The sequence below is a fragment of the Vicugna pacos genome, chromosome 21 (assembly GCF_048564905.1).
Source record: "Vicugna pacos chromosome 21, VicPac4, whole genome shotgun sequence".
Lineage (NCBI taxonomy): Eukaryota > Metazoa > Chordata > Mammalia > Artiodactyla > Camelidae > Vicugna > Vicugna pacos.
The window spans coordinates 18,591,435-18,617,323 of record NC_133007.1 but is presented as its reverse complement, the minus strand read 5'-3'; the positions used below and the strand labels follow the sequence as shown (position 1 = coordinate 18,617,323).

At 49.0% G+C, this 25,889-nt stretch overlaps 1 protein-coding gene across 3 annotated transcripts in view; it reads left to right on the top strand.

The window, feature by feature from the left end:
• Positions 1–25,889, top strand: part of PBX1 (PBX homeobox 1) — a 279,686-nt gene that overhangs the window by 205,020 nt on the left and 48,777 nt on the right. For all 3 annotated transcript variants that reach the window (XM_072946220.1, XM_031688705.2, XM_072946219.1), the window contains 2 exons: positions 17,949–18,193; positions 24,191–24,381. In XM_072946220.1, the coding sequence (XP_072802321.1) occupies positions 17,949–18,193; positions 24,191–24,381 (436 nt within the window). The remainder of the gene's footprint in view (positions 1–17,948; positions 18,194–24,190; positions 24,382–25,889) is intronic.

Sequence of the window (25,889 nt, the reverse complement as noted above, 5' to 3'; positions counted from 1 at the left end):
GTGCGCAGACACTGCCAAAGAGTCTTCTGTGGCCGAGCGAGGGAGAATTTCACCCTTGGTTATGATTAAGAGGGATATTATCTTTTTAATGGACCTGAAAAATCTGTTCCAATGCAGTTAACTTCAAGACTTTCCAAAGGCTGGAAGGAGTAGAAAGAAGATGTGGGCATCAGCTCTAATCTAATTTTTCTCCCATAATACTCGCTTTCCCCCATTTCCCAGTTGCCGTCTCCCCGCGTAATTACCATCGCGAGCATCTCGCGTCCGTCCCCTGTAGGCACGCCACGTTGCGCCAACAACCCGTGGCCCAGCAGGCGGATACAGTATCCTTTGCCAGTTTCGATCAGGACTTGATTACACTTCACGGCTGTAATTCAGACCTGCTAATCCTCCTCCACGTTAGGAAAAGAGGCCTGTGCTATTAGATAAGCTGATTACTGTCTGGTGTGTGCTTCGTGCCTTGCAAGGGCTGTTTCTGTGTGGAATGACTGCTGGTTGGCGTCTGCGCTTTACTTGCTGCCCTGGGGAGGCTTGCCCTGGGGTCGGGGGGAGGGGGTCAGGCTCCACCTCAGATCTGGGAGGGGTGAGACGTGGAGTCTTGATGACAAGCTGCTTTCCCTCCACCTCTGTGCCCCGTGGCTCAATATTTACTTCTCTTCTGTGTTAACGGAAGGAACTGGATAAGATTATGAGTCTGAGACTTGTGCCCCCAGGGCTCACCATCAAAGATCAAGAGTGAGAGATCTCTGCCCCGGCCTTGCCATGCTCCGAGGGCTGTAGGGCCGTCCCAGCGGTGGGGGGTCTGGAGGGCCCAGGGAGGGAGGAATACAGTGGGACAAAGTTGAGTGTGCGGTGAACTCAACAGCCACAGACTGAAGAGGGGGCGGACCGCAGAGCTGGGATGCTGCGGACACCGTTGGAAGGCGTTCCACATTCAGAGATATTTCCTTCAAAGCCGCAAAAGCCCTGAAACCATGTCGGTCTCTCCCTCGCAGCCCATCTCTAGTCTGGTGTGCAGCCTGTGGCTTGGGTGCAGGCTGTGACAGCCCGACTCCTCACGGAGGAGGAAATGCGTACATTACGATCAGCCTGGGGAAGCGGGCGTGATTGATGCTGGCCGCACCCTTGGGAGCCCCCTCCCTTCACTGAAGCAGCTCTTCAGGGAAAGAGGGTGGGGTGTCCTGTCCCCAAACGCGGAGCTGAGATTCTGCCTAGTGGTGGCTCTGCATAAGCCCCACGAGCAGATGATGCGTTGAGCGGCGCAGGGATGAGGGGAGGCTGGCATGGCTACAGGTGGACACGAGCACCTGGTCCCTGGCCTCGGCTCATCTCTGCACCAGCACATGTTGATGTCTGCTTGTGTCCTGGAACATGTGACAGCCGTCGCAGGAGTAAGGAAATGAGGATGACTGTCAACACGCGTAATTGTGATCGTACCACAAGCAGAAGCCTTTTGGAGGGTAAACTTCTTCCACACCGTGGTGGTGTAATGATCTCTTTATTTGCCTGCTTTTCTCGATGAGGCCATCCATTCCTTTAGGGCAGGCGTTTTGTCTTCTATTGCTGTGTCTCTTGTACACATCCTACCACCTGGCACATGGTAAGCACTCAAAGACTGATTCTGATATAATGAATGGGTAACCTAACTAACAGATTACCGAGAAGGGTCCTACCCAAGAGTGAATGTAAGTGTAAACTGCTGGCTACTTACGGTGGCTCACCACACATGTCTTCCCTCTCGTGTGCCTCTCCTGCTGTCCCCTCCATGAAGCAGAGGCTCCAGATCCCCAGGGATGTGGATGTTCCTTCAGTATAAAGGGCGTGGCCGGCTAAAGGCAGGACAGCGACACTGCGAAGCCCAGTAGCGTGGTAGGAAGGGCACTGGGACGTGTGATTTAGAAGGAAGGGCCACCGTGTTATGTCCTAACTGCTGGGCACCTGGCCTCTGTAATGCTTCTGGATGCACAGACATCTTGAGAGTTATTTTACCTCCCTCTTTTCTTCTGCCTGTTTATTAACACCATTTTGCTATCTCGGTCCTCTTGCCCCCCACCCCTCCTTAAACTCTCCTTCCTCCCATGTTACCTTTTCCAGGGGAATCAGTGTCTTTTAGAGATCAGGATATTCTCCAAGTGGATACACTGTAACCCCAGGGAGACTTCTTTTTCTTTGGAACATGATACTCCCAGGAAAAAAATCCCAAAGGAACCACACAGAGGGCTGGTGCACAGTAAAACAGAGCGATGGGAAGCGATTGCAAAGTTTTAAGCCTGATTTGAGCAATGAAGGATTTCTTTGACGTGCATTAGCTTTCTTTTCTTTTATTTTAAGGGATGATAAACGTATGCATTTCATATACATTGTATGTATGACTTGAACTTGTAAATTGCAGTTAAAACTTAAGAAGGGGTGAATACAGGAGATCCCAGGGTTGTACGTTCCTGGTTCTCTGTGTTTGTGAGAGAGAGAGAGTCGGGGTGCTGTCACTCAGATGATGGAGGGGTAATTAATGGAGCCTTTCCCCTTCTATGCATGAACTGAATAAATGGTTGGCTATCGAGAGAATGATTGTCTGGGGAAACCGTATCTTGAAATTCATGTTAGCATCTTTGAGATAATCTCAGGATTATTTTAGAGCGAAGAAAGGAATAGTGATACTTCATCCCAGAGACTCTGTCTCTGACCACAGAGCTAACTGTGAGCATTTTCTCATAGGACGGAAGTACAGACGATCGCTTTTTGAGAGTCTGGGGTCCTACCAAACACAGAGCCGCGCTACTAGCAGTAAGGCAGAGGGCAATTAAGAAGACCCTTGCTTTTTACTCTTTTTATTCTGTTCTTTCCATGCCTGTCACTCAAAGGCTGGATAACTGCCTCATCGTCCATGTGCTGCTGCTGTCCCGAGTTTTAAGACCAGCAGCGTTGTTTGAACGCCTAAAGTAGAAATCTCTAGGTCCATACCAAAGTCGGTTCCCTGGGATCCTCTCTGGAAGAGGAAAGAGGACCAACCACATATGCTTAATTTGCATTGGTTGACAGAATTTTAAAATTAACTATTTTTTTTCCTAATGTCGTGGTTCCATCACAGGTTTCAGATGATGTTTGAAGATCAGGATAGGCTGACATCATTCCCTAACCTTTTTTTTTTTTTTTTGGCAAAAGGAATATATTTTATATATACATTCCATCATCTTTTTTTGCATTTTTTTTACATTTTTATTTTGGTTTTACCCCCCACATTCATACCCCATGTTATAAACATGAATAGAACGGTCTCAGTCTTCAAAAATGAAGAGAAGAGTGCATTTAACCATCTTGAGCGAAGTGCTAGGTGCTTCTTTACTGAAGGACTTCGGAGCATCTTTCTCCTCACTCTTCTATGCGCCCAGGTGTCGTTTTGGTAGGATTTGGAGGCAGGGAGGTGGCCCTACAGTTCCGGTTTGCAAATTGAGAACAGAACCTGGAACAGAACCAGAACCTGGCGCCTTCTACTGCGTGACTCCAAGCCTTGGAACCAAGGTCACGTACCAGCAACCCAGGGCCGTGCATTAGCAAACAGAGCAACAGCGCAGTGACTTAAATTTCACTTCCACAACTCCTGTCACGGGAAGTGAAGACAAACTCAGCTTTTAAAAAAAAAAAAAGTTTGCACAACTGCAAACAGCTGGGTTGGTCTGTAAACAACTCTATGACTTCTTGGTTTACTTTAAGACATCATAGGGCAGAGGGTGTTGGGAAAACCACATGTGTGTTAGTAGTGGTTTTTCTTGGTTTAGACGAGTTCAGGAGAGCAGAGGAATGAAATTCTGCAAAAGGCAGCCCGGAAGTTCACATTGGCTTCTCAGTTGTGAAAATTGCCAGCTGCTAATTCAGGCCCTCGTGTCCTGGTCAGCCCTGGGCTTGCTCCTGAGCGCTGGCCCTTGCTCGCCGCTAGCCTGGCTGAGATCGGAGGCATCTGTGATGTAGAGGGAAGACCTTGAAAGTGAGTCGATCGCACGACTAGTTGTGTGCCTGTGAGCCCCTCTGAATCCTCTGTGCTTCCGTTGCCTCCTTGGAATAAAAGGGTTAATAATACCCACAAGATTCAGGTAAGGGTACAAGCAAGTGAGCTTATTTTTACGGACTGATTTGTAAAGCCTCATTCCCGCATGAGAACGTACCCCCACTTCCACGGCTCCCCCACCACTAGTCCACACACCTATCCCATCCACTTCACTTTGTGTTACTGGTGGTGCCTCTCCTTGCCCCACCATGCTGCAGACTCCTCTGTGGTCGAGTTTCCCCAGCTGAAACAGAGGACCCAGCAGGGAGCAGACGCACAGCAGGTGTTTATTGAATGGCTGGTTGACCGTGAGACCAGCCTGGGTCCTTGTCGGGACGGCAGCGTTGGTGAAATTACGCAGGCCGGCCACGCTTCGTGCAGACTGAGAGGTTTTTATTTTAACGGCGCTGAGAGGCTGTCACTAAACGTAAGCAGACGTAGCCGATCTGGCCGAGTCAGGGTGCCGTGAGAACGCAGGCAGCCCCAGAAGAGAAGAGCACGTTGGCTGCTGAGATGACCGTGTGTCTGTTACCCTGAAGAGCATGAGCCCCTGCAGAGACCTCTGATGAAGTGGGGACAGCTGGGGTCTCCTGTCCGGCTTGTCCTGCATGGGACTTGCTGGGCTGTGACCTCAGTGAGATAGATGTGGCTTGCCAGGGCCTCTCCCTTGAGGCAGAGGCGGCCCGGTGATGTACCATCAGCAAGGGGCCTGAAAAGGGCCAGGGTAGCATCCGCCTGGTGGAGCGGTTGTGGACCTTCCACACCTCATAGGCTCGAGAGAGATTTTGTGGATTGGAGTGATGTCAGCTCACTCAGTGGAGAAGGAGAAAACAGGATACTTCTTCAAATAAATATAGAAAGAAGCACAGTAAATAATGTCCAGCCTCAGGGAGGCAGATCTTTAAAGGAAAATTATGATCCCCCGTCATCTGTCTCCCTGTCACCCATTGATGTATTTAGCCAGCGCCTCGTGGTGCTAAGTGCTTTGCGATGCTGATGGTCATGATGACCACCGTCCCTCCCCCTGGGTGAGAGTCCTTGGTGAGGGGCTCCACCTCTAGTGCACAGAAAGAAGGAACCAGCCAGCACACTCTTCTCTCCCCGACGTCCTGATTTTACAAGGATGTGGACGCGAGCAGAGGCAGCAACAAGAAAAAGCCCAACTGAAAATCAGAGCCTAATCGCTCCCATCTGCTCCAGTGTTGCTTCCCCTCGCTGCCTGCCAGGATGTTTGCCGCAGACGCTAAGTAGCACATTATTTTCCATCAGTTGCAATCATTTACTTGAAATCTACTTCTCCTTTAAGATGTCCCCCTAGAAACTTGAATCGGCATTGGAGAAGGCCTGCTCAGGATGGAATTTGAATGCTTGCACTCAAGTGCGAGGAAAGTTAAGCCTGCTTGACCACCAGGGGTTTGTGTATTCAAGATCTGAGCCACATGGACTCTGCTGGGAAGAGAGGACCCCATGGAGGACAGCCCAGGAGCTCAGAGCCACCATGTAGCGCACCTTCCAAGGACAGGCGTAGGCGTTGAGATGGGAGAGACTGGACATGATGGACTCCTCCCCAAAGCAGAAAGGTCGCACTTCCCTTAAGACATCAAGCCGAGACCTTTCTTGGTCCCTGTGAGATGTTTCTCTTTTATTCTGAGACTGGGATAGAGAAGACGGAAGGTGTGTTTTGCAAGCTAGAGCTCATAATCTCAAACACCATCCTCGCCTTCCACCACCACAACCAGCATTTCTTATTTAGCACCTCTTACCCAAGGTGAGAATCTAGACATTGTTAGCATCCTGTCCTGCCTTCCAACCTTCCTTGTCAGTCACAGGCTGAGTGCTCTCAGAGGCTGCTCAGAAATTCTGGAGAAGCAGCAAACGCCTCTTGCTCCTGCTGGAGCCTCTGCCTGCAGATTCTGCAGCCCCTGGTGTCTGGGAATGACACGGGTGGCTCGTTAGCAGCCAGATGTGTCCTTGGGGTGGCTTTTGTGACGAGTGGCGATGCATCATCCACACGCATTCCCCGAAGGACCCTGACCGACCTCGTGTGCTTTTGTGAGAGGACCGTCTGGGGTCACAGGTGGTGTTTGTGGTCATGGAAAAAGGAAAGCTAATTGGCATGTGTTTTGAAATGAACCTGGGATGCCCGGAAATAGAACCAGTGTCCTTCTGCTGGGGAATTTCTGCCACCACCAAAGTGAGCCGGAGGGGTGGGGGTAGATCTCAGTGGCAGAGCACGTGCTTAGCCTGCACGAGGTCCTGGGTTCAATCCCCAGCACCTCCATTAAAATAAATAAATAATTATATGGAGATGGATATATTTTTTTAAAAAAAAGAAAGAAAGAAAGTGCCAGAGTGGAGGTAATTTCTTCTCTAGATGGGCTGCTTCGGGCTTTCTCTTTCCCGCCTCCTGTGTCCCCTTCCAGTCCCCCGGAACTGGCAGCTTCAGCAGGCTGGGTAGAGCACAGACCTGATTTTACCATAAGGCAAAGGAACATTCCAGTCCAAGCCGTGTGTAGGGGGGCAGGTGATGGCAGCCCAAAGTCACCTGTCAGAACTCGGCCTCGTGGATTGCTCCTGCTCTTCCGTTTGCCTCTGCGATTCCAGCTTATCCTGCCTTAGCGTTCCTCTGGTCAGGACGGACTCTCCTCCTTGCCTCCTTCATCACGGAGGTGGCGGTGTGGTCTTTGCTGGTTTCCACATGCAGTCACCCCTCCCCACCCCGACCAGGAGGCCCCTCCTTCCCCCCAGCCTTCCCAGACCTTCTTCCACTTCTGCTAATAGCCTGGGTGGTGCCCGAGAGCGGCCCCTCTAATGACCAAGCCTTTTCCTATCTGTTCTAAACCTCCTCTTTTTTTGCAGGAAGAACTTCTCCCCCGTGGCTGCTCAGGTTTTTCTGTGACTTGCCTCTGGTTATTAAATCTGCCTCTTTCTAATTTCCTCTGTAACACTCCTACCAACATGAAATCACTCTGCCTTCTAGAATTCTTTCTGTCTTGTTTTCTTTCTTTTTTTTTTTTAATAGCTTGTATTAGCTTAGACTGGTTAAGCTGCCAAACACAAATAAAACAAAACAAAATCCTCTCCGAGCCCCAAAATAACTTGCTTAAACAAAATACAGGTTTATGTTTCTCTTACTTTCATAGAGCCTGAAGGTGACCATCAGACTGGTCTCTAGGTCATGACAGCTTCTATCTGGTTTCTCTCCCCAGTGCGGCTTCCATTCCCCAGGTCAGCTCATGGACCAGGGTGGCTGCTAGAGCCCCAGCCATTATATGCATGTTCCAGCCAGCGAAAGGAAAGGAGAGAAGGGCAAGAGAGGCATTCCTTCTTTTTAAGGACATTCCTAGGCGTTTTACATCTTACTTCCACTCAGCTATCACTCACTGGAGTTTTGTCACAGGAGACATGACCAATCTAGCTGCAAGGGAAGCTGGAAAGTGTCTTTCCTCCCAGTGACCATGAACGTAACTAGAAATCAATATTCTGTGTCCCTGGAGAAGGACGCACTGGAAGAAACCAGCAGGTCATTCTTTTCCTTCATCTTTATACCAAAACTCTCTTTCCTAGCTGTGCCCTCTCCTCGGTTGCTTACAGGAGAGGAACACATGCTCCATCGTATCTCTTATCTCAACATAGGTATCAGCAGAGTTAGTGCACACCTCTACATGGAATGACCTTACGTTTAGCAGTGTTAGTCATTGTGGTAACGGCAGTCCTGACAGTCAGCGAGTCCTTTCTTGCCGTGTTAGGGAAAATCCCGCTTGCCCTTTTCCTCTCCCACTCGTCACTTTTCCATCCTCTTTTAGATTCAAAGGAATTGTGTTTCTAACAGAGGGAGAGGTGGAAGGACCAGGTGAAAGATGTTGAAGGGATGGAGGGACCCACAATGTGGCACCTCGTTTTCTGAGTCTAGACCCTCCTGCATGGCATTTGCTGTGTGATGACTGTAGTGTCATCCATCTGTCTGTCCTTGGTCTGTACACCTCTGTCCGTGGTGGTCACCTGGCAGAGGTATCCATTTCCCTCCAGTTGGCAAGGAGGCCTCCTCCAGCGGAATGAAGGTGCAGTGTTCATGGTAGTGTCTTCTGTGATTTGCGGAATTGGGAAAAATCGTGGAGCGGGTTAAGACTAAATTCTCACCGTCTTCTGCAAGGACCCCTCAAGATCATGAGCACATCGTATTAGGAACCCTGCCCTTGAGTCATTCTGTGGTTTTCAAAAACTGGAAAGATTTTTGTGGACTCCAAATGCTCTATTTCCAACTTAGTTCTGAATAATTGTTTGGGAGGTTGGAGAAAAAGAAAACAGTTCTGCTAGGACTGAGCTTGAAATTATGTACAAGAAAATTCTGCTAGTCACTAGGAGCCAGAAAGGCCTTTTTAGTCCTAAGGCAGTGGAATGATGTCAAGACGGGAAGACCACGCATGATACAAACGTGACAATCACCAATTATTTCAGTATTTTGAGGGTGGCGTTTCTCTGTGCCCCAGCAGAGAAGGATGAGGGTGAAGTTGGAACCCCACCCCAAACTCGAAACTGAAACGTGCTTCCTCAAACCTGGATCATTAGTACAGTCCTTGTTCCTTCCTGGTTATAATTTTACTTTGTAATGGAAATTTGAAAGCAGTCATTAAAGATAACTTCCAGGGGGGCTCGTCTGACACAAGGTGAGATTGCTTCAGGGCCGAGTGCTTCCCAGAACGGTCTTTTCAGCCTTCTAGAAGGACTGCGTCTTCCAGTGTGAGCTCCGCCGGGTCAGGAAGACAGGGTTGCTTTCTGGCTCAGGGAGACTGAAGCTGGGGGCTCTTGTAAAGAGGGGACACGTCCGGCTTCAGAGGAAGCAGGATTCTTAATTTACCTGGGAGAAGAGCAGCAAGAAAGAAACACAAAGAAGGGCAAAGAGGAGAAACAAGAAGAGGATTTGACATGTATTCTGGGAGCGGAGGATCGATGTCCTGGCCTTGATGGTGTCAGTCTGAGCTCGCCCGGAATCTCAGCGCGGTGAGGTAGGGTGTGCATGCGGCGTGCGTGTCTGTACACCCACTGACTTAGCCCGGCTCCTTCTGTGTTGCTGATTCCTAACATGACAAAACGCAACTCTTCACTCTAAATCTGTCTTGCGTTCTTATTCTTCCCAAAGGGGTCTTTATCGATGGGATTGATTTAGATTTAACCAACAAAAGAAAACCTACCAGTTACCAAGCCACAGACGTGTGCTTTTGTGAAAATAGCCTTATTTAATCCTTTAATAAGAATTATGGCATGGTCAACATTATTATTGATGATTGGGTGGTCAGGAAACTGAGCTTAGGGAATTCCAGGTCACACGGTGGGAGTCTTGTGCCTGGCTTGGTACCTGTGTTCTTCCTTTGTGCCATGTTATGGAGCCAACAGAAGAGAATCTGGGCCCACCCTGGCAGTTTTGGAGGACACTGAATCACGACGGGAAAGGAAATCTGTCGTGTCTTCGCACTTGCACAATATGCTAGGTGTCTAATCGAGACACCAAGCTACAGAACATTTTCATCTTAAGGCAAGAGAATAGTGAGAAATTTCTCTTACCTTCTCTGTGGTCACTTCCTTTAGGAACTGCCACTGCAGAGAGAAGATTGCCTCTCCAGGCATTGCACAATAAATCGCCACCCAGCGGCTCTACATTTTTCATGCTTTTTTATCTACAGCTTAGTAGGAAACTGTTTCTTGCCTCATGGGCTACAAAGTGCCGTCTGGGCCTCCCACACCCTGCACTGGGCCTCCCCCAGAGCTTTCCTTCTTCCCTCGTACGCCTGCACATGGCAGTCAGAGGCCGAGGCCGTTGGGAAGTCAAGCCCTCCTCCCAACTTCTGCAGCATCTCCTTAGGCCTAGAGCTTCCCTGAGCAGCCGTCCAGGCTTGAGCTATTAAGGACCAGTGCCCCCTTGCCCAGGCAGCCAGCGCCTATCCAGGCGGGCAGGGGCCTGCTGTCCTCCAGCGGGCCCAGGGGGCTGTGTGTGCCACGCAGGGGATATGTGGACGGGATCTGTGCCCAAGCGTTTACTGAGAAGTGGAAAATGCGTGTGCCCAGAGCCACTGAAGCCTGGCCCAGAAAAGGGATGACAGGGAAATTGTGGTATGTTTCTCTAAAGAAAACCCAAAAATATAAGCAACAACAACAGCAAAAAAAAAAAAAAAAATCCTAAAACCATCTCAAGAGTGTCATGTATTTGTATTTTCACGTCCTGCCCTATAATTTCTCACAAAGCCCTGGGGCTGGTAAATGTGGAGAAATGAGCGTATCACTAAGGTCCTTGCTGGACCGCATTTTACTTAGAAACTCAGTACAGTGCCTGGCACCATAGAAGATGCTCAGTAAATATTTGTGGGATGTGATGCTTGAGGAATCTCAGAGTCTTGCTGTTGACTGACTGAAGCCCTCAAGTCCCCTTGCTTGGTCCACCTACTTAACAAACCAAGAAGAAAAGTTGAAAGGGCTGGAAGTCATCTGAGCTTCCTACCGAATCCCCTGGCAACACCGTGAGAGACCCTAGACCTATGGGCCCCACCTTGGTGTCCCTGAGCATCTAAAGGGCTGAGAGACAGACAGCTGGCAGTCCGAGGGTGGCTCTCACACTTGAAGTCTTCGGGGAACTTGGACTTCTCATCTGACAAAGCTATTCGAGGCCACCTGCAGCGTCCGAGAGCTTTTACCTGGACCATCTCGACTCGGGCGGTTCTCTCCTGCAAACCGGAAGCTCCGACTAGCAGCTGTCTCTAGTGCTGGTTTGCAAAATTCAGGAAATCAAATCGTTGATCATTTGCGTTTGTTGGATGGACAGACTCTTGTAAACACACACACACACACGAGGAACTTCTCCATCAAACGAGTGAGGGGGTTGAGAATTAGAATAAAAAAACCGCAGCAAGCACCACCCTAAGCTTCAAGCCACTAACATGAGATTTGGGTCCCACCTTTGCTTCGGAGGAACCAGATTAGGTCACAGTTATTTTTCAGCGGGAGCGGAGAAGTTTCTGATCGGTGGGGTGCAGTTGTGCCTGTGGGAAATGAAAGAAGCCAGAGGAAGGAAAATGGGGTGTGTGTCCTTTGGGATCTTTTGGGTGCCAGCCACCGACTCTGGCAACTCGGTGTGCCCACCACGGACCCCGGGGCAGTCGTGTGCCTTATAAGGAGGGACTGGAGGAGTCTAAACTGTGGGCTTCTTGAAGCCAGAGCCTGCGTCTGATGATTCTTGGAAATCCCAGCACCTACCTCATTCCTGGCACCTTAGAGGCACTCGGTCAGCAATTTACGTAAGTGGACTGAGCATTCCTCAGAGGGCTCGTTTCTGGTAACATGATATATGTGTGGCTCCTTCGCTGGGGGCTGCTGCCAGCCTCCCAGGAATTCCTCCTCAGGTACCAGTCGTGTGCCAGGCTCCCCCCCCCAAACCCAGAGCTTTCATCACGGATGATGTTGACTTCCTAGGGACACACCAGGCTGTGGGTTGGGGAGGCTCTGGCTTAGTGACCGCATAGATTGGCTTGTTTAGACTTTTCAGATTCGAAAAGGCTGATTTGACAGTTTTTTTTGAAGTGGGGGTGGAAGAGGCAGCAGAGGGAAAGGCCATCTCCCAGAAGCTGACTCTGGTCCAACTTGTAACTGGACTGTGGGGAGAAAGCACACAGAAGGAGCTGACTGCCTCACCAAGCACCGTGGACCGAGATCATCAGAGAGCACCCTCCTACATCCTGCCTCCCTCCCCTCTTTTTCATGTATTAAGAGACGCTTGAATAGATGCTCAGTGCCAGAGGCTCTGTGAGGTCAGATGGGGGATACGTAGATATAGGACGGGTCATCGCTGCTTTTCAGGAGCTCTCAGCCTTGCTGGCAAGGCGGCAGGCATGACCTTGGGTGTCCTGAGATGCGCCTTGGCCATGGTGTAGGTGTTACTTGTCCTGGGGGTTCAGAGGCAGGGGGGTTCATTTTTAGCTCTTGTCTGGGTAGGTTTCACAGAGAAGGATTTTGAGCTGAGATTTGAAATGGGATGGGACTGTGGTAAGTGGATTTCTCTGGCTGTGAGGGAAGAGGACAATCTATCGCAAAGCTGTCAGTAAGTGGCTCTAACCAGAATGGTCCTACTGGCAGAAAGACGTCATTGAAGAGGACCAGATTTGGGGGAAATTTTGCAGAAATTAGGAAGTCACTAGAAAGAAATTCCTTCCTTCCCTGCCTCATACGTGGTGGTTCTTCTCTTCTCCCTAGAGTATCATAACCTGAGCATCAAAGGACGTCGTGTGTGTGTGTCTGCATGTGTACGCACCCATTTAGCTGCCATTTGTGAAAGAGTCAGAATCCTAATGTTGTAGCAGAGAATAAAGTGTCTAAGAGTTAAAGACCCAGGTTCTAGTCGTGGCTTGTCCCATTTGCTTTGCTTTGGGGAAGATCACTTTGCCTGAGTTGTCCTCAGCTATCTGCTGTCTGAGTCTGGAAGATTACTTCCCATTGTATGAGGTGATGCAGTTCATTGCGTGCAAGTACTTTCTGCATAAATGCAAGATGTCACTGGGAGATTTTCAGGAGGCAAGCACGTTGCTCTATTTCTAAGAATGCAAGGATGACCTGCATTCTGTCCCATACTTCTGTCCAAAGTTCTGACCCACTGGGAGAAGGCAGGGCAGGGTTGGGGCGGAGGGTGGGAGAGCATCCCTGACCTAACTCTCCTGGTCATGCATAGTGAAGACCAGCTGGCGGACAGTGGAGGTTAAGCCTGTGCCTTCAGATCAAGCCAAGAGATTGGCCAGCAAGTGGGCGGGCTCCCTCCCATCCTGGGGAGAACGCCTCATGCCCTTCCCCAGACCCCCTGTGTTGGCTGTCTATCATCTCATCCATCTCTCAGCCCAGCTTTGGGCCCCTGGACTATCGTCCAGATCAGAAGACAGCCCTCTCTATAGAGCTGCCCTCCTCCCCTGCTGCCCGCCCCACCCATGGAGGGATGAATCCAACAGGGGCATTTGCCCCCAGCGCTGAGATAACCTGGGGCCTGGAGACGGTGGGGCCCTCCCAGCCGCACCAGTCCTTGGTGAAGAAAGAGTGCCCTCTAGTGGGCACTGTGTGGAGCTGCTCCGGATCCATGTCACAGCTCAGCCAAGGACAAAACAACCCTCCCGCTGCCCTGCTGCCGAGGATCTTGAATATGCCTTTGGGTTTGGTTTGTTTTTCTCCTGTGTGAAGAAAAATAAAGAAAGAACAGCAGGAGGCTGGTTGGGAGAGCGACTCCCACAGTGCTGTGACAGCCCCCTTATCTTGAGAGTCACCAAGAGAATTAACCCCGGGGCCAGTGTTGGCAGCAAGGTGGACGTGACATCCTTTTCAAAGGGCGTGTGACAATTTCTGTATAAATCACTTACCTGTCTTGACCTGTCTCTTACATGAGAGGGTAGATCTGGGAGAAGGGAACTCTTTTTTAAGAATGATTACCGAAAGGGTTAAATATCCTGTAGGGGAGACCCTCTCCGGGTGATGGCATTTTTGGCAGCAGAAGGACACAGACCTGACCATTAAAACCCTGTATTCACTGGCATAAATGGGAGATTTTTCTCTTGAAACCCTGTTTTAGTAAAAGCTGTTGGGCCAGGGAGCAGAGAGGGGAGGGGGCGGGGGAGGACGCAGGGCGCTCATCAGGGGAGCCGGAACCTGATCATATGTGATGGTTGCTGGATTAGGTAACAGCTCCGCCGGTTGAAATTGGATCTTGGAGGACGAGTGTTAACATCTCTGGTGTCCTGGCGAAAGGTTCATCTGAGACTTGCATGGTGCCACGGAGATAAAAAGGAGCTTTTAAATAATCATTTTGTCTCCTACTTGCCAGAGTGCTGGCTTCAAGCAGTAAATGGGTAGCATCACTTCTGCTTAGACGTACCGGCCTTTTCATTTATTTATTTAATGTTGGTGAGATTTTTTTTTTTTAATTCATGAGCTGAACAGTTTTCGTATCAGTGATTCCCAACACCCGTTTTTATGGTGGTACGTTCGCATCCTGCTCCTTCTGGGCAGAAATCTGCACTTGTAGTGTTGTTTATTGATCCATCCGTACCTCCTCCCGGCACACAGACGCCGCCCGAGACCATCAGAACCAGAACCTTCTATGTAAAATAGTGGAAGAAGAAGGTTTTCTCTTGTTCATCTTGTGTATGTTTGTGTATATACGTAATCATTGTGGTGGTTCTGACACATACTCTGAAATTTCTCAGTCCTTCATGATTTGAGTATAAACGGTGTAATTAGGAGAGGTCGGTTAGGTTTTCTTGTTTTCCCCCATTATTCTGTTCTTTTATTTTCTTCAGCTCTCTAATTTGGGATCTGTGTGTGTGTCCTGAACTCTGAGCATAAATGCAGGGAACACTGATGTTACAGTGCGTTGTGTTTTTACCATACCAATCTCTTCTTGGCCATATTAGGAAACCAATTATATTGAATGTTAGTGAACCCAAATTTCTTTTTAAAGAGTATTTGTTAACAGGACTCATAAATTGATACAAAAGCTAAGCGATGCGATAACACCTTTACTGTGTATGTGTTTTCCCCTCCAACTACATGTACCTTTCATACCTGAGCGGGGGGTAAAAGAGTCAGGACGGATTAGTGCTTTACCATCTGTGGTCGTCCTGGACCATCCATGGTGGGAAGGGAGCTGCAGCCTGTTTTTTCAGTGTCCTTGGCCAGCTTTGGCAATTTCCTTTCTTACGTCGTTTAAAACCAGTTAGATTTCAAGACCAAGGAATATATTAATCAGGTAGGCGTGCAGAGTTGGTGTGGACAGTTTGTGCTGCCCGTTGATTGAAAAAAAAAAAGTGGGGCATAGGTGCACGTAAGAGGGGCTAGAAAGTTAAAATATTCTCTGAGGTCAATGCTGGGCATATGGGAAATAGTAGCCGTAACACGCCCACCCAGCCCCCTGCCTCGTCCCTGGAGGAACTCGTCCCAGCACTTCGGCCTGTGCATGCCTGTCTCTTTGTCTCTCTTCCTCCTCCCATAACTAGTTGAGCTTTGCTAGGGGACTAAGCTAATGGGGTGAGCGAGACCGTCTTAGGCACAAGTGCTGTCTGAGGACCGTCACTATCACCTCAGGTAAGGCGGCGTGTCCGCAGCCCTGGGAAGGCGCGTCCTCACCACTGGGATGGCGTTACTCTTGTTTGCTTTGTGACCATTGTTGAGACCAGAAACTATGACAGCATCTGTCAGTGCTGGATCGCACGCAGGAAGGATGGGTCCTGGAGTGCCGAGGGGACGCACTGGGGGCATCATTGCCCAGCTCGGATGTCACCAGCCTCAGTCAGCATCTTGTGGGGGCGGGGGATGTTCCTACCAGCTGACCTAGAATTTGCAGCCTCTTCTGGAGTAGACCGGCCATGAGATTCCAGAGAGTGGATTAGAGAAAAGTTTGCCCCAGCACCATTTTTTTTTATGACCAAGCTAAAGTGTAACAATTACAGAATGGCTCAGAGGTGATTTTTTTTTTCATTTTTCAATGGCTCCTAGATATTTTTGTTGATAAAGCAATTACAATTTGTTCAATAAAATGCACTGGGGAAACACCCATAAACCCCACACACTAATGCCCTCACCTGAGAATTCACTGGGCTGGACAGGGGAGGAGGGCGAGGCTTGCCGGGCAGGGGTGGGGGCTGGAGGGGTCGTGGTGACATTCTTTTCCACACCTTTAGGGACAGGTAAGCAGGAAATGGTTACAGCATTCAGTTTCTTTCTGAAGGAAACCTTTGTTAGTGGTGATACGTTCTTCAGAGGACTTTGGAGATTTGAGTAAATAAATTCAAAGAACTGAACAACATGACTCAATCTTTGTTATTCAGTGATCAAAGGGACAATTTCCCATGTAGTCTCCAGAGCCTACAAAAGGGTTTCACTGGGAAAAGGTCCACAAAGTAAACCTCCGCCGTCCCCTAGCCTATGGCATCACCAGTGTCGCGGTTTTATCTGAGTGCAGCAGAGTATGAACAATTCAGTTGTGAGAGGAGAGCCCGGGTCCTGAAGTGCTGGCTGTCCGTGTGTCGGGATGGACCTCCTTCCTTCCACCCCGGCTCACTGCCTTCCCCACATGCTCCCTTCCCTCCTCCCGTCCTGTCTCACTTCATCAAAGGGCACGCGTCCCTACCCTGTGCCTTCAGTCCTCTGCTCCTGACTGCCATGCCTGGTCCACGGGCCTTGAACTTCCACTTGACCGTCTCGTGTTTCACGAAAGCAATGCTGCCGTCTTCCTTTTAGCACAGGAGTCGGGATTTCCTGCAAAACAACTTTCAAGGTTCGTTCTTGTCATGCCTGTTAGAAGCCAGGAGCATGTGGGCACAGCCAGCAGTCACGCTGGTATTATATGTGATGGGCTGCCCCGAACATCTACATGCCCCCTCGCACTGAGCTCAGATCCACCTTCCCTGTCACAACCCCGTGGGGCTGCCTTGCTAGGACTCGGGAGACACTGCACCTGGCACTGTCCCCGCGGGGCTCACTAGACGCGCCCTGGCTGGAAACAGCTCTGGACTCTCTGATGGTCCGCGGTGCTCGGCCACATAGACCTTGCCATCTCCGTCCCCAAACTGTGAACACGTGTGGGGCGCCTTCTCCTCTGCCTTCAATCACGTCCTTCCTTTCCTATCTTAGCCCCAATTTTTTTTCATTGAAAAGTCTTTTCGTGTTCTCTCTCAACAGACTTGGCTGCCGACAACTAAACTGGGTTTAGATGAGTAATTTATTTTATGGCAGGTTGTATGAAGGTAGTAAAAAAAGAGGCTGCCTGGCTCTTCTGCTGATTTACTAAATCACTTGATCTCTTTCGGTCCAAATCACACCCCCACCCCCTGCAAATGGTCACGATGTTTTAATAAAAAGCAGCCTCTCGCAGATCTGAGCCTCCTCCATCCTACCAGAACACCTGCTTCTCTGAATCCCTGAGACAGCTTGTGAAAAGGACCTCACCCTTGTTTCTACCAGGACAGAGTCCTCATCCCCCGGAACAAATAGATCTCAGTTTGGGGAGATGGTCAGCCCTCATCCAGAGGAAAGGTCTTAAGACGCCACCCTAGAGGGGCTGGATTTGCTTGGCTTAGGTTATTTTGGAAATGAAACTTGAGGCTGATCGAATATTACAAAGTCAATGAGTGTAAAACCACAAACTCACAGAAATCTAAAATTAGAAATGAAGAAGGAAATGCTTTTCCATGAATTAAAATTTGGCAGTTAGGGAATGAGAGTGAAAATTATATTCTGTTATAATTAATTTTTTTAGCGTTTTGAAATTTCTTTCATTATGGTAAAATATACATAACATGAAATTGACCATTTTAACTATTTTTTTTTTAAACAATGTCAAGTCCCCGAGCTGCACCACTCACTATTCAGAGTAATTCACTTGCAGGTCTGGATCGTGTCTGTGAGCCTGTGGGCCGTCCCATCCCGCAGCCACGGGGGGTGGTGGGTATCTCCCATTTTAACTGTTTTTAAGCGAACAGTTCAGTGGCATTAAGTACCTTAAGTACATTCACATTCTTCAACCGTCACCACCACCCATCTCAGAAACCCTTTCATCTTCCCCAAATGAAACTCTGTACCCATTAATCACTAACTCCCTGCCCCCCCTTGGTCTACTTTCTGCCTCCGTCTTTTGGGTCATTCTAGGCACCTCATGAATGGCGTGCAGTTAATTTTGAGAAGAAAGCAAATCTCTCCTTGCATCTTCTCCGCCTCCCATTCCTCTCTTTTCCCCACCCTGTGCCCATTCCTCAGATGCCATATTGCAAGTAATTTGAGACGTTATTGGTGAAGGGACACCACTAAGGTTTGGGCTTTCCTCCCTGTTGTTTCTAATTTCTTCTGCGGGTTGCTATGAACGCCCCCCTCTCCTTGTGTCTTGCTGCAGTTTTGAGTATCCGGGGAGCCCAGGAAGAGGAGCCGACAGACCCCCAGCTGATGCGACTGGACAACATGCTGTTGGCGGAGGGGGTGGCGGGGCCCGAGAAGGGCGGCGGCTCGGCGGCGGCGGCCGCGGCGGCGGCGGCCTCCGGAGGCGCGGGGTCCGACAACTCCGTGGAGCATTCCGATTACAGAGCCAAACTGTCCCAGATCAGACAGATCTACCACACGGAGCTGGAGAAATACGAGCAGGTAACCGCGGCCTCGCGGGTCTCGAGTCTTCGGGGAAGGGCGGAGGAAGCACGGCCCCCGGGCTGCGCAGAGACCGCGGGGCAGCCCTGCCTGGCGGTCGGCGCCTCGGGCCCCACCACGGAGCCGCCTGCCGACTGCAGCCCACCGGGTCCCTGGTCCCCACCGCGGAGAAGCCCGGCCGCCTGGAGATCAAGGCATTAAAAACACTGAAGCTGCAAACGATGATTTCAGGAAATACTAAGAGTCAGTAAAGGGGGCATTCAGTCCCTGGAGCTCCGGGGCGTTTGCTCATGCCGTGCAGCCCAGGGGCTCCGCCAGGTGATGTCGGTCATGGGCAGAGTCACCCCCTGGTGTGGGGGTGGGGGGCAAGGAGGCAGTTCCTCTGGCCCTTGTTTGCTTGTTACTTAGGAAGACCCCTCATTATCCTGGTGCTCATGGAAGCCTATGGGAATGGATGCTAAAACTTGGCCTTAATGTCCCTTGCTTTACCCAGATTCAGTTCTCATGGGAGTCAAACATGTTCAGCTTCCAATATGATACACACTTCAAGCCATAAAAAGAGCGGGGGGTCTCAGTGGACCCCTGGAGTCAGACAAAGTTGTATTCCAACCCTGACTCTCCACTGATGGTCAGTGGGATCTAGTGGTCCACACACTCTACCCCCAAAGCTGGTGGTATTTGGCAAAGAGCTGTGGATTTGGAGTCTAGGATATCACTGAGTCATAAAAATCGTATGAAGGAAAGGCTTTAAGTCATGAAACAGTGTGTAAATACATAAATGTTGTACGGGATTCTAATTACAACAGTGCTCATCTCTACTGGAGACCCTCCCCCCCACCACACCCACATACATGAATTTAAGTATCAATTTTGTTTCCTCTGGTCAGTGTGAGCAGCACTATTTCATTAGGAGTCTCTTAAAGTCAGCCTTTCCTCCCATCATTTAGCTGACAGATATGTTTGTTGTCATCTCTTTGGATGCAACATTGTCCTGAAGTCCTAAGTTAACTTCCTCTCATTGAACTGTTAGGTTTCTAGCTTTCTTTTCTAAGAGTCACCAAAGAAAAGGGAGAAATAACAAAAGATAGACGATCCTCTGCAGTCCACTTCTGACTGTCTAGGTAGAAGGCAAATGCAAACTTAATAGAAAATTTAAATTTTAAAATAGAAATAGGCATTTTAAAATTTAAAGTGAAGAAAGTTTCATTATTGCACTCCTGTCCACCTTTGAAATGGATTTCAACAAAGTCCCTTCTTTTATGAGTGGGAAAAAAAAAATGCGGTGATGCCTGGAGCCAAGCATGGTGAATTTCAGCCCTCACGCGGGTGTAGGCAAACATCTGTGGTAAGAGCTTGTGAATCATCACCCTCCACCTTCTCAGGAAAGAACACATCTTCTTATCACGGTGTAGTCTCGTGTACGTATTTCCCCCGTTCCCGGGAGAGGCTGAGCTCAGATCAGCCAGCTGGTCCATGACAGTCCCCTGCCCCACCCACCCACTTCAGACCATCACGTTAGTGCTCAGAGTCTGCCCTGACCAACGGGATGACTCGGGAAGACACATGGGGACATTTCTTCTAAAGGTCTCTAGCTGGTCTCGGGTTCTTTCTTCTCTGTGCTTTTCCTATTTCACCTTGATCTCTGGCATAACAGTCCATCTAGACCTGTCATCCAGGTTAACTCATGCCAAACTCCAGGGACACAAGAAGAGTGTGGCTTCCCTACCCAAATTCCTAACTGGAATGGAGGTTAGGCTGGACGGTGTTAAAAACTGGCATTAGTCTTAGCTCAGGTTGCCAGCTATATAGAAGAATGGACTATTTTCTTGATGTAACCCCCCTTGTCACTCTTCCATCCTCATTCAAAACGAGTTAAAAAAATGGCCAGCATAACTGCACTTGCTCCTCAAGGTAATTTTATGATTGGGTCCCCTAAAATTCGTCATCGTCTCCATAAAGTCATCGTCTCCGTATTCATACAGGCGAGGAAATGGAGGTTAGAGAGGTTCGGTGATGTATTTGGGTCACATCTATCCAAAGAGGGATAGAGTTTGCCCTGGAATGCAGTTTTTGACCCTTAGCCCAAAGGCTCTTATTGGAACAACACGCAGTTCCGCTTGATGTGAGGAGGGCGTGGACTTCTGTGGACAGTGAAGTGACCAGCTCGTCCTCTCTCTTACTTCCGTGTACTAGACTGATGCTAAGAGAGGCTCGGGATAAAAATACTCTCCTTCAGAAACTTCTTATGAATATCCATTTCATCTAAATAATAAAGCTCTTGGAAATAGGGAACTTAGGGAAAAACTCCATCAGTACAGAGCAAATTAGGCGAATGTAGAGTATAGTAGTATTTATTCTTCTTAAAAAGTTCCTTATTTCTATGGATATTTTCTGGGTAAGAACTGAACTGTATTTACGGGTATTGGGTATTACTGCTTAATACACTCTGTGTGCTTAATAATTTATTAATATTAGTTGTATTGTTAATTAGAGTAACGAGCAGATTGTGGGGAAATTATGCCATTAACCTTCCAGCTAGTATGTCTGAGACATAGATCTTCTTTGTTTTGTCTGTAACCATTCCTCCTGGGAACTTTTTTTTTTTTTTAAATAAGAAACCTTAGTAAAGTAAAAATGTCACTGTCTGTTTTAATAGCACCTAGGTGAAGTTACCAAATCGACTATTTAAAAGCTGGGTTTGTTTTGCTGTGTTTTTGGTTTGGTGCTGGCGGGTAACCAGAGGATCAGTTAGCTTTCCAGTAATTAGCTGCCGTAGTCCTCCTCACCCCCTAGCCCTCCCCAAAATAAACTACCTGAATCAGGCATTGTTTCGCCCTGAGGTTATTAGATAAAGTAGGTTTCGAGAGACTTTCATTAGAAAGAAAGGAAGGAAATTGTTGTCTTTCATTAAATGAGGCTGGTAAAACACTTTTCCAGCAGACCACGCTGGTAGCTAAGGTATTTAAAAGCTGGCATTTTCTAATAGATAAAACGATGATGTCAGAAAGCTGAATTTTGTTCCAAGTGCTATTCAAAAAAAAAAAAATGATGTTCTGGAAGCTTTGCAGAGTTCTTCAGTTTTTGTAAATAATGCTGGCAGGGCCTTGGCAGGGCTCAGTGTCTAGGACTGAACCAGGTGGGTTAGGTCCATTTTAAGCTAAGAGGGTCCTAGAATCCCAGTTGTTGAGATGGGCGGCCAGATCCAGTTTGAAGGAATCAGAGAGGAAGACGGGCTGAAGAGGGTGCCGGAAGGAAGCTTAAACTCTAGGATCAAATGACATCAACTCAAGCAAGATTTTCTAAGAGAGCATCTCGTAGGCAGCTGCTCCCAGAAGTGCCCTTCGCCCTGGCACCTGGGACAGCTCCTTTCAGAACGCGCCCACTCTCTGGGGGCAGCTGGAGGGGTCGCTCTAGAAGGGTGACTGCTTTGAGGACAGTCTGCAGCAGTGTCTCCTCGGGCACGGAAACCCTCAGCCCACGAGGGTGCTGTTTCATTCACGATCGCGACCCCCACCCTTCCCGTTACATCGGGAGGGCCTGACCTCCTGGAGAGGTGCCGAGCTTGGGGGAGCTGAGGAGGAGGCATGGGTGGCTCAGGTCCTGGAGAAATCTGGACCCTTCTGTCCTGTCTGTCTAAAATGGACTTGGAACTCCTCTCTGCTGTCTGTTGTGTGTTCCCAAGCAGCTGTTCAGCAGCTGCCCTGCTCCACCTCAGCAGTGGGTGGAAAGACAGCCCTGTCTGTTTCTGGCAGGACAGAAAGGGGGCCCGGGATCGAATGCCCTGGATAAACATCAGATATTGCGAGCATTTTTATTCACCTCAATAAAGCATGTTCTTACGAGCCTAGCTCTGTGCTTCCCTGTGGAGAGCAAGTCCACTGGGCAATTCCTCCTTCATATCCAGCCCCCCCCTTTAAGCCCCTACCAAGTGGGGAGGCTGCAGCCCAGAGTGGGGTGCAGTGTTTCCCCACAAAGCAGATTGGGACGCTTGCAACCGGCCTCACCCTCCACTTCCCACCCCGCGGTTTCAAAGAATCCCAGCCAACTCGCTGCCTGGTTTTATTTCCCTCCCTTTGTTATACAGATTGGTTGGGGTGGGGAGGGGTAGCAGTTGAGTTTGGGGAGGGAAGATGCTTGTAAAAGGATCTTGTGTTTAGATAGTAATTTTCTTAGTGCTAATGCTCCATGGACCTGATCTTCCGTGGACTTGTCTTTGGTACCTGCCTGCAGAGTAGAAGGTATTTGAGACCCCCTTTCTTTTCGCCACGAGGGACACTGAAACCTGGACAAGTTGGCCCAATCTTGATCACATGCTGGGTTTCTAAGTTATCTACATATTGAAGAGGTAATAAGGACACACTTTACATGACCAGACACATAGGTAGTAACTCATGTAATTCTCACCACACCCTTGAAGGTGGGTACTGTCGTCCCCATTTCACACATAAGAAAGACGAGATTCAGGGATCTTGTGTAATTAACCAAGGTCGCGCAGCTAAGCGAGTTCTGGAGCCAGGATCTGAATGCAGGCAATCTGTGGTCTTGCCCCACTGCTTTGTTCATGTGAGTGATTTACTCCATCCGCAGGTCACTGCACAAGAGCATGGGGACCGCAGCCTTGCTGACGGGTGAGGAATGATTAAATCCACTCTCGGATGAGTAAAATGGAGCACTGATTAGTGAAAGGATTTGCCCACATTCTCACGGAGGCGCGGTTGAAAACCAGGCTTCCCAGCTCCCATGCTGACAGCCCCGGTGGATGTGTCTGCCTGTGTGTCTTTGGCCAACCAACCTGGCAGGATTCTCTGGAGAAATGAAGAGTAAATGTGTTACTGTTACTGTGTAACTGACAGATACGAAGGGCTTTGTGCTGGGAAAGCCATGGCACCGCAGTGCTGTCATTAGTGAGCGTGTTTCTGCTATTAATACTGAGCTGGCCCCTTGAAGTCCTCAGCTCTTCCACTCTTAAAGCATCAACTTGCCTTTTGTTACAAATCTTAGACAGTCTTACAACATTGCTTTGAGTTCACCTGGGAATAGATACTTTATTGAAGGCTCACTAAGAAAACCAGAGCACAGGTGATAAGTAATAGTAACTCAGAGACGGGCAGCGATGTTCAGAGGAGCAAGCTCAGAGTCTGGGAAAGTCAGACGCCCCAGCCTGGAGTAGGGAGAGGCCGGGTCCTGCCTCGGCCACTGGTTTTGCTGTGTGCCTTCATCTCTCGGGGCCTCGGTTTTCCCAGCTGTAAAATAAGGAGGTGGGGAAAATGATGTCCAGTTTCCCTTCCGGCGCTGGTGGTAGGTTGGGCTGTAACCTGAGAGATTTCCTTTCTACAGGGATAACTCCTGATCCTCTCAGTCACATTTGATGCTGTTTCTATACGGATTCCCTTTGTCTTGTAGACACGGTGGATTTTCAGAAGGCCCGCCCTAGGGGCTGCTAGGAGAGAGTTGGTAGAATAAAACTAGAGGTGGAAATAGATTTTTGAGAAATCTCCCAGGAAGAGTTTATCAGAGCTTTTAATTCTGTGATCCCACTCTTTGGGCTGCTTGCACATCCCCCAAACTGAATATTTGGGAACCCTAATGTGTCACAGACAATCAGCAAGATAGAAAGTTCTTGCTGTATTTGACCTCAAACTCTCTTTGGCTGTTAACGTTGCAGTAAAGGGTTGTGGAGTGTGTTTTATGCTGGTATCCGTGTTCTCATCTTTCACAGTAGTAAAATCATGAAAAAAATTGGTTTTGAAAAATGATTAAGAATTCTCTTTTCCCTTAAAAAAAAAAAATCACATCATGGCCGAAAATTATAGCCCAACGAGGGATTTCCAGGCAGTCACTGATTTGTTTCTGATTTGACAAAATGCCACAGACTTGCCCCATTTTCTTCCCCTGCCCAAGTCTCCAGAAAAGCCCACACAGCCTCACGTCACGGGCCTGGCGTGTGCTGAGGCCCGGCCCTCACCCTGCCCCGTGTCTGTCCTACTGCCGTTCCAGGCATGTAACGAGTTCACCACCCACGTGATGAACCTCCTGCGAGAGCAAAGCCGGACCAGGCCCATCTCCCCGAAGGAGATCGAGCGGATGGTCAGCATCATCCACCGCAAGTTCAGCTCCATCCAGATGCAGCTGAAGCAGAGCACGTGTGAGGCCGTCATGATCCTGCGTTCCCGGTTTCTGGATGCGCGGTGAGTCACCACGGCAGGTCTGTCCTCTGGGGGAGTCACTGATCCGGGGTTGGAACCCACGGCTGGACCTCTCCAAGGACTCCCATGTTCAGTGCCGAGCCCCCTGGAAGCCTGAGAAGGGTTCTCAGGTTGGGAAAGGCGGACTGCAAGGGTGGATGAGCTGTCGGGTTTCTCCAGCTCCAGGAAAATGTGTGATGGGGGGAGGAGATACGTTCTTACCGCCACTGCTACTCTGAGGAGAAGCGAGGAAGACTTAGCTACAGTGATGGGGAAGGCAGGACTTTTTGTTTTCATATCATGAGATGCCTCTTTCACAGGTCTGTGTTCTAACTATGGGCCAGTGGAGGTCATACTCAATATGACCGTGACCTATTTTCTCCAAGAAAGACAGTTCAGATTGAGAGTTTCCCATGCTATATGTAGGCAAAGAGTGCACCCAGTTCGATTCAACAATTATTTATAACCAGTTACCTGAGTTTTAGGGATCCAAAATAGTAAGACATGGTCCCTTGGGCACAGAGGGGCAAGGGACTGTCTGATATGGGCCAAATTTTCAATCAAGATTTGATGTTTTCTATCTGACATTAACTTGTGACTTAACTTGTGGTTCAAAGAATTCAGTTGAAACCATGGATAGAAAGGTCCTTTAAGACAAAAATGAGACTACGGAACAGGTAATCAGCTCTTGGTCCCCCTCCTCTCTAGACCAAAGGATTTGTGCAAACCCCTTTGATTTCTTTGGCTTCTGTTAATCCAGCCTGTAACATGATAATAGTCCCATCTTTCATCTACCCTAGTGGAGCGTGTTGATCATTGATCTAGTAAAGAAGTTCTCAGAGTGTGGGACTCCATCGTGATCTATAGTTCATCTTAAATTAGCCGTCTTCTACAAGTGCACATTTCATCATTATTTCAGTTCCTGAATATAATCCCAATCTGTGATTTCTATTGTTAAAGCATTAGGTAGATATGTCAGGGTGGTCTACCATTTCACAATCTGGAGTTTTGTCCCTTTTCGATCAGACACACAGATTCTCTGCTCTTTAAACTTTTCCACCCCAAAAATCACGTGTTATTTAGCTCTCTTACCTGAGTATCTCTGTCGCTTCCCAAGTACGGTCTTTACAGTTCACAGACCTCTTTAAAACCCCCTTGGCATCTCCCGAACTCCCTTTTATTCATTGCATTTTGGGTCACGTGGAATATGAAATAGGAATGCCAGGTAGCAGACTGTGTCTCCATAGAGTGAGTCAAGAGAGAGTACAAATGAAGAGAGCTTTTCCCAGCTGAGCGTGGTGAGGAGGAGGAGGGGAAGCCAGAGCACCCCCTCCCCAGAGCGGGACCCCTGTGTGTCTCCCTCCCGCCGTGGCCGGCAGCCGGCCTGGCTTCTTTAAAGCAGACTGCTCCGCACGGTGCGAAGTGCAGGGACTGGTGGCCTGGGTCTGGTCTTTCCCCCGTGCTGTAGCCACCGCCACGCTGCGTGTGTTGCTGACATCCCCATGGTAACG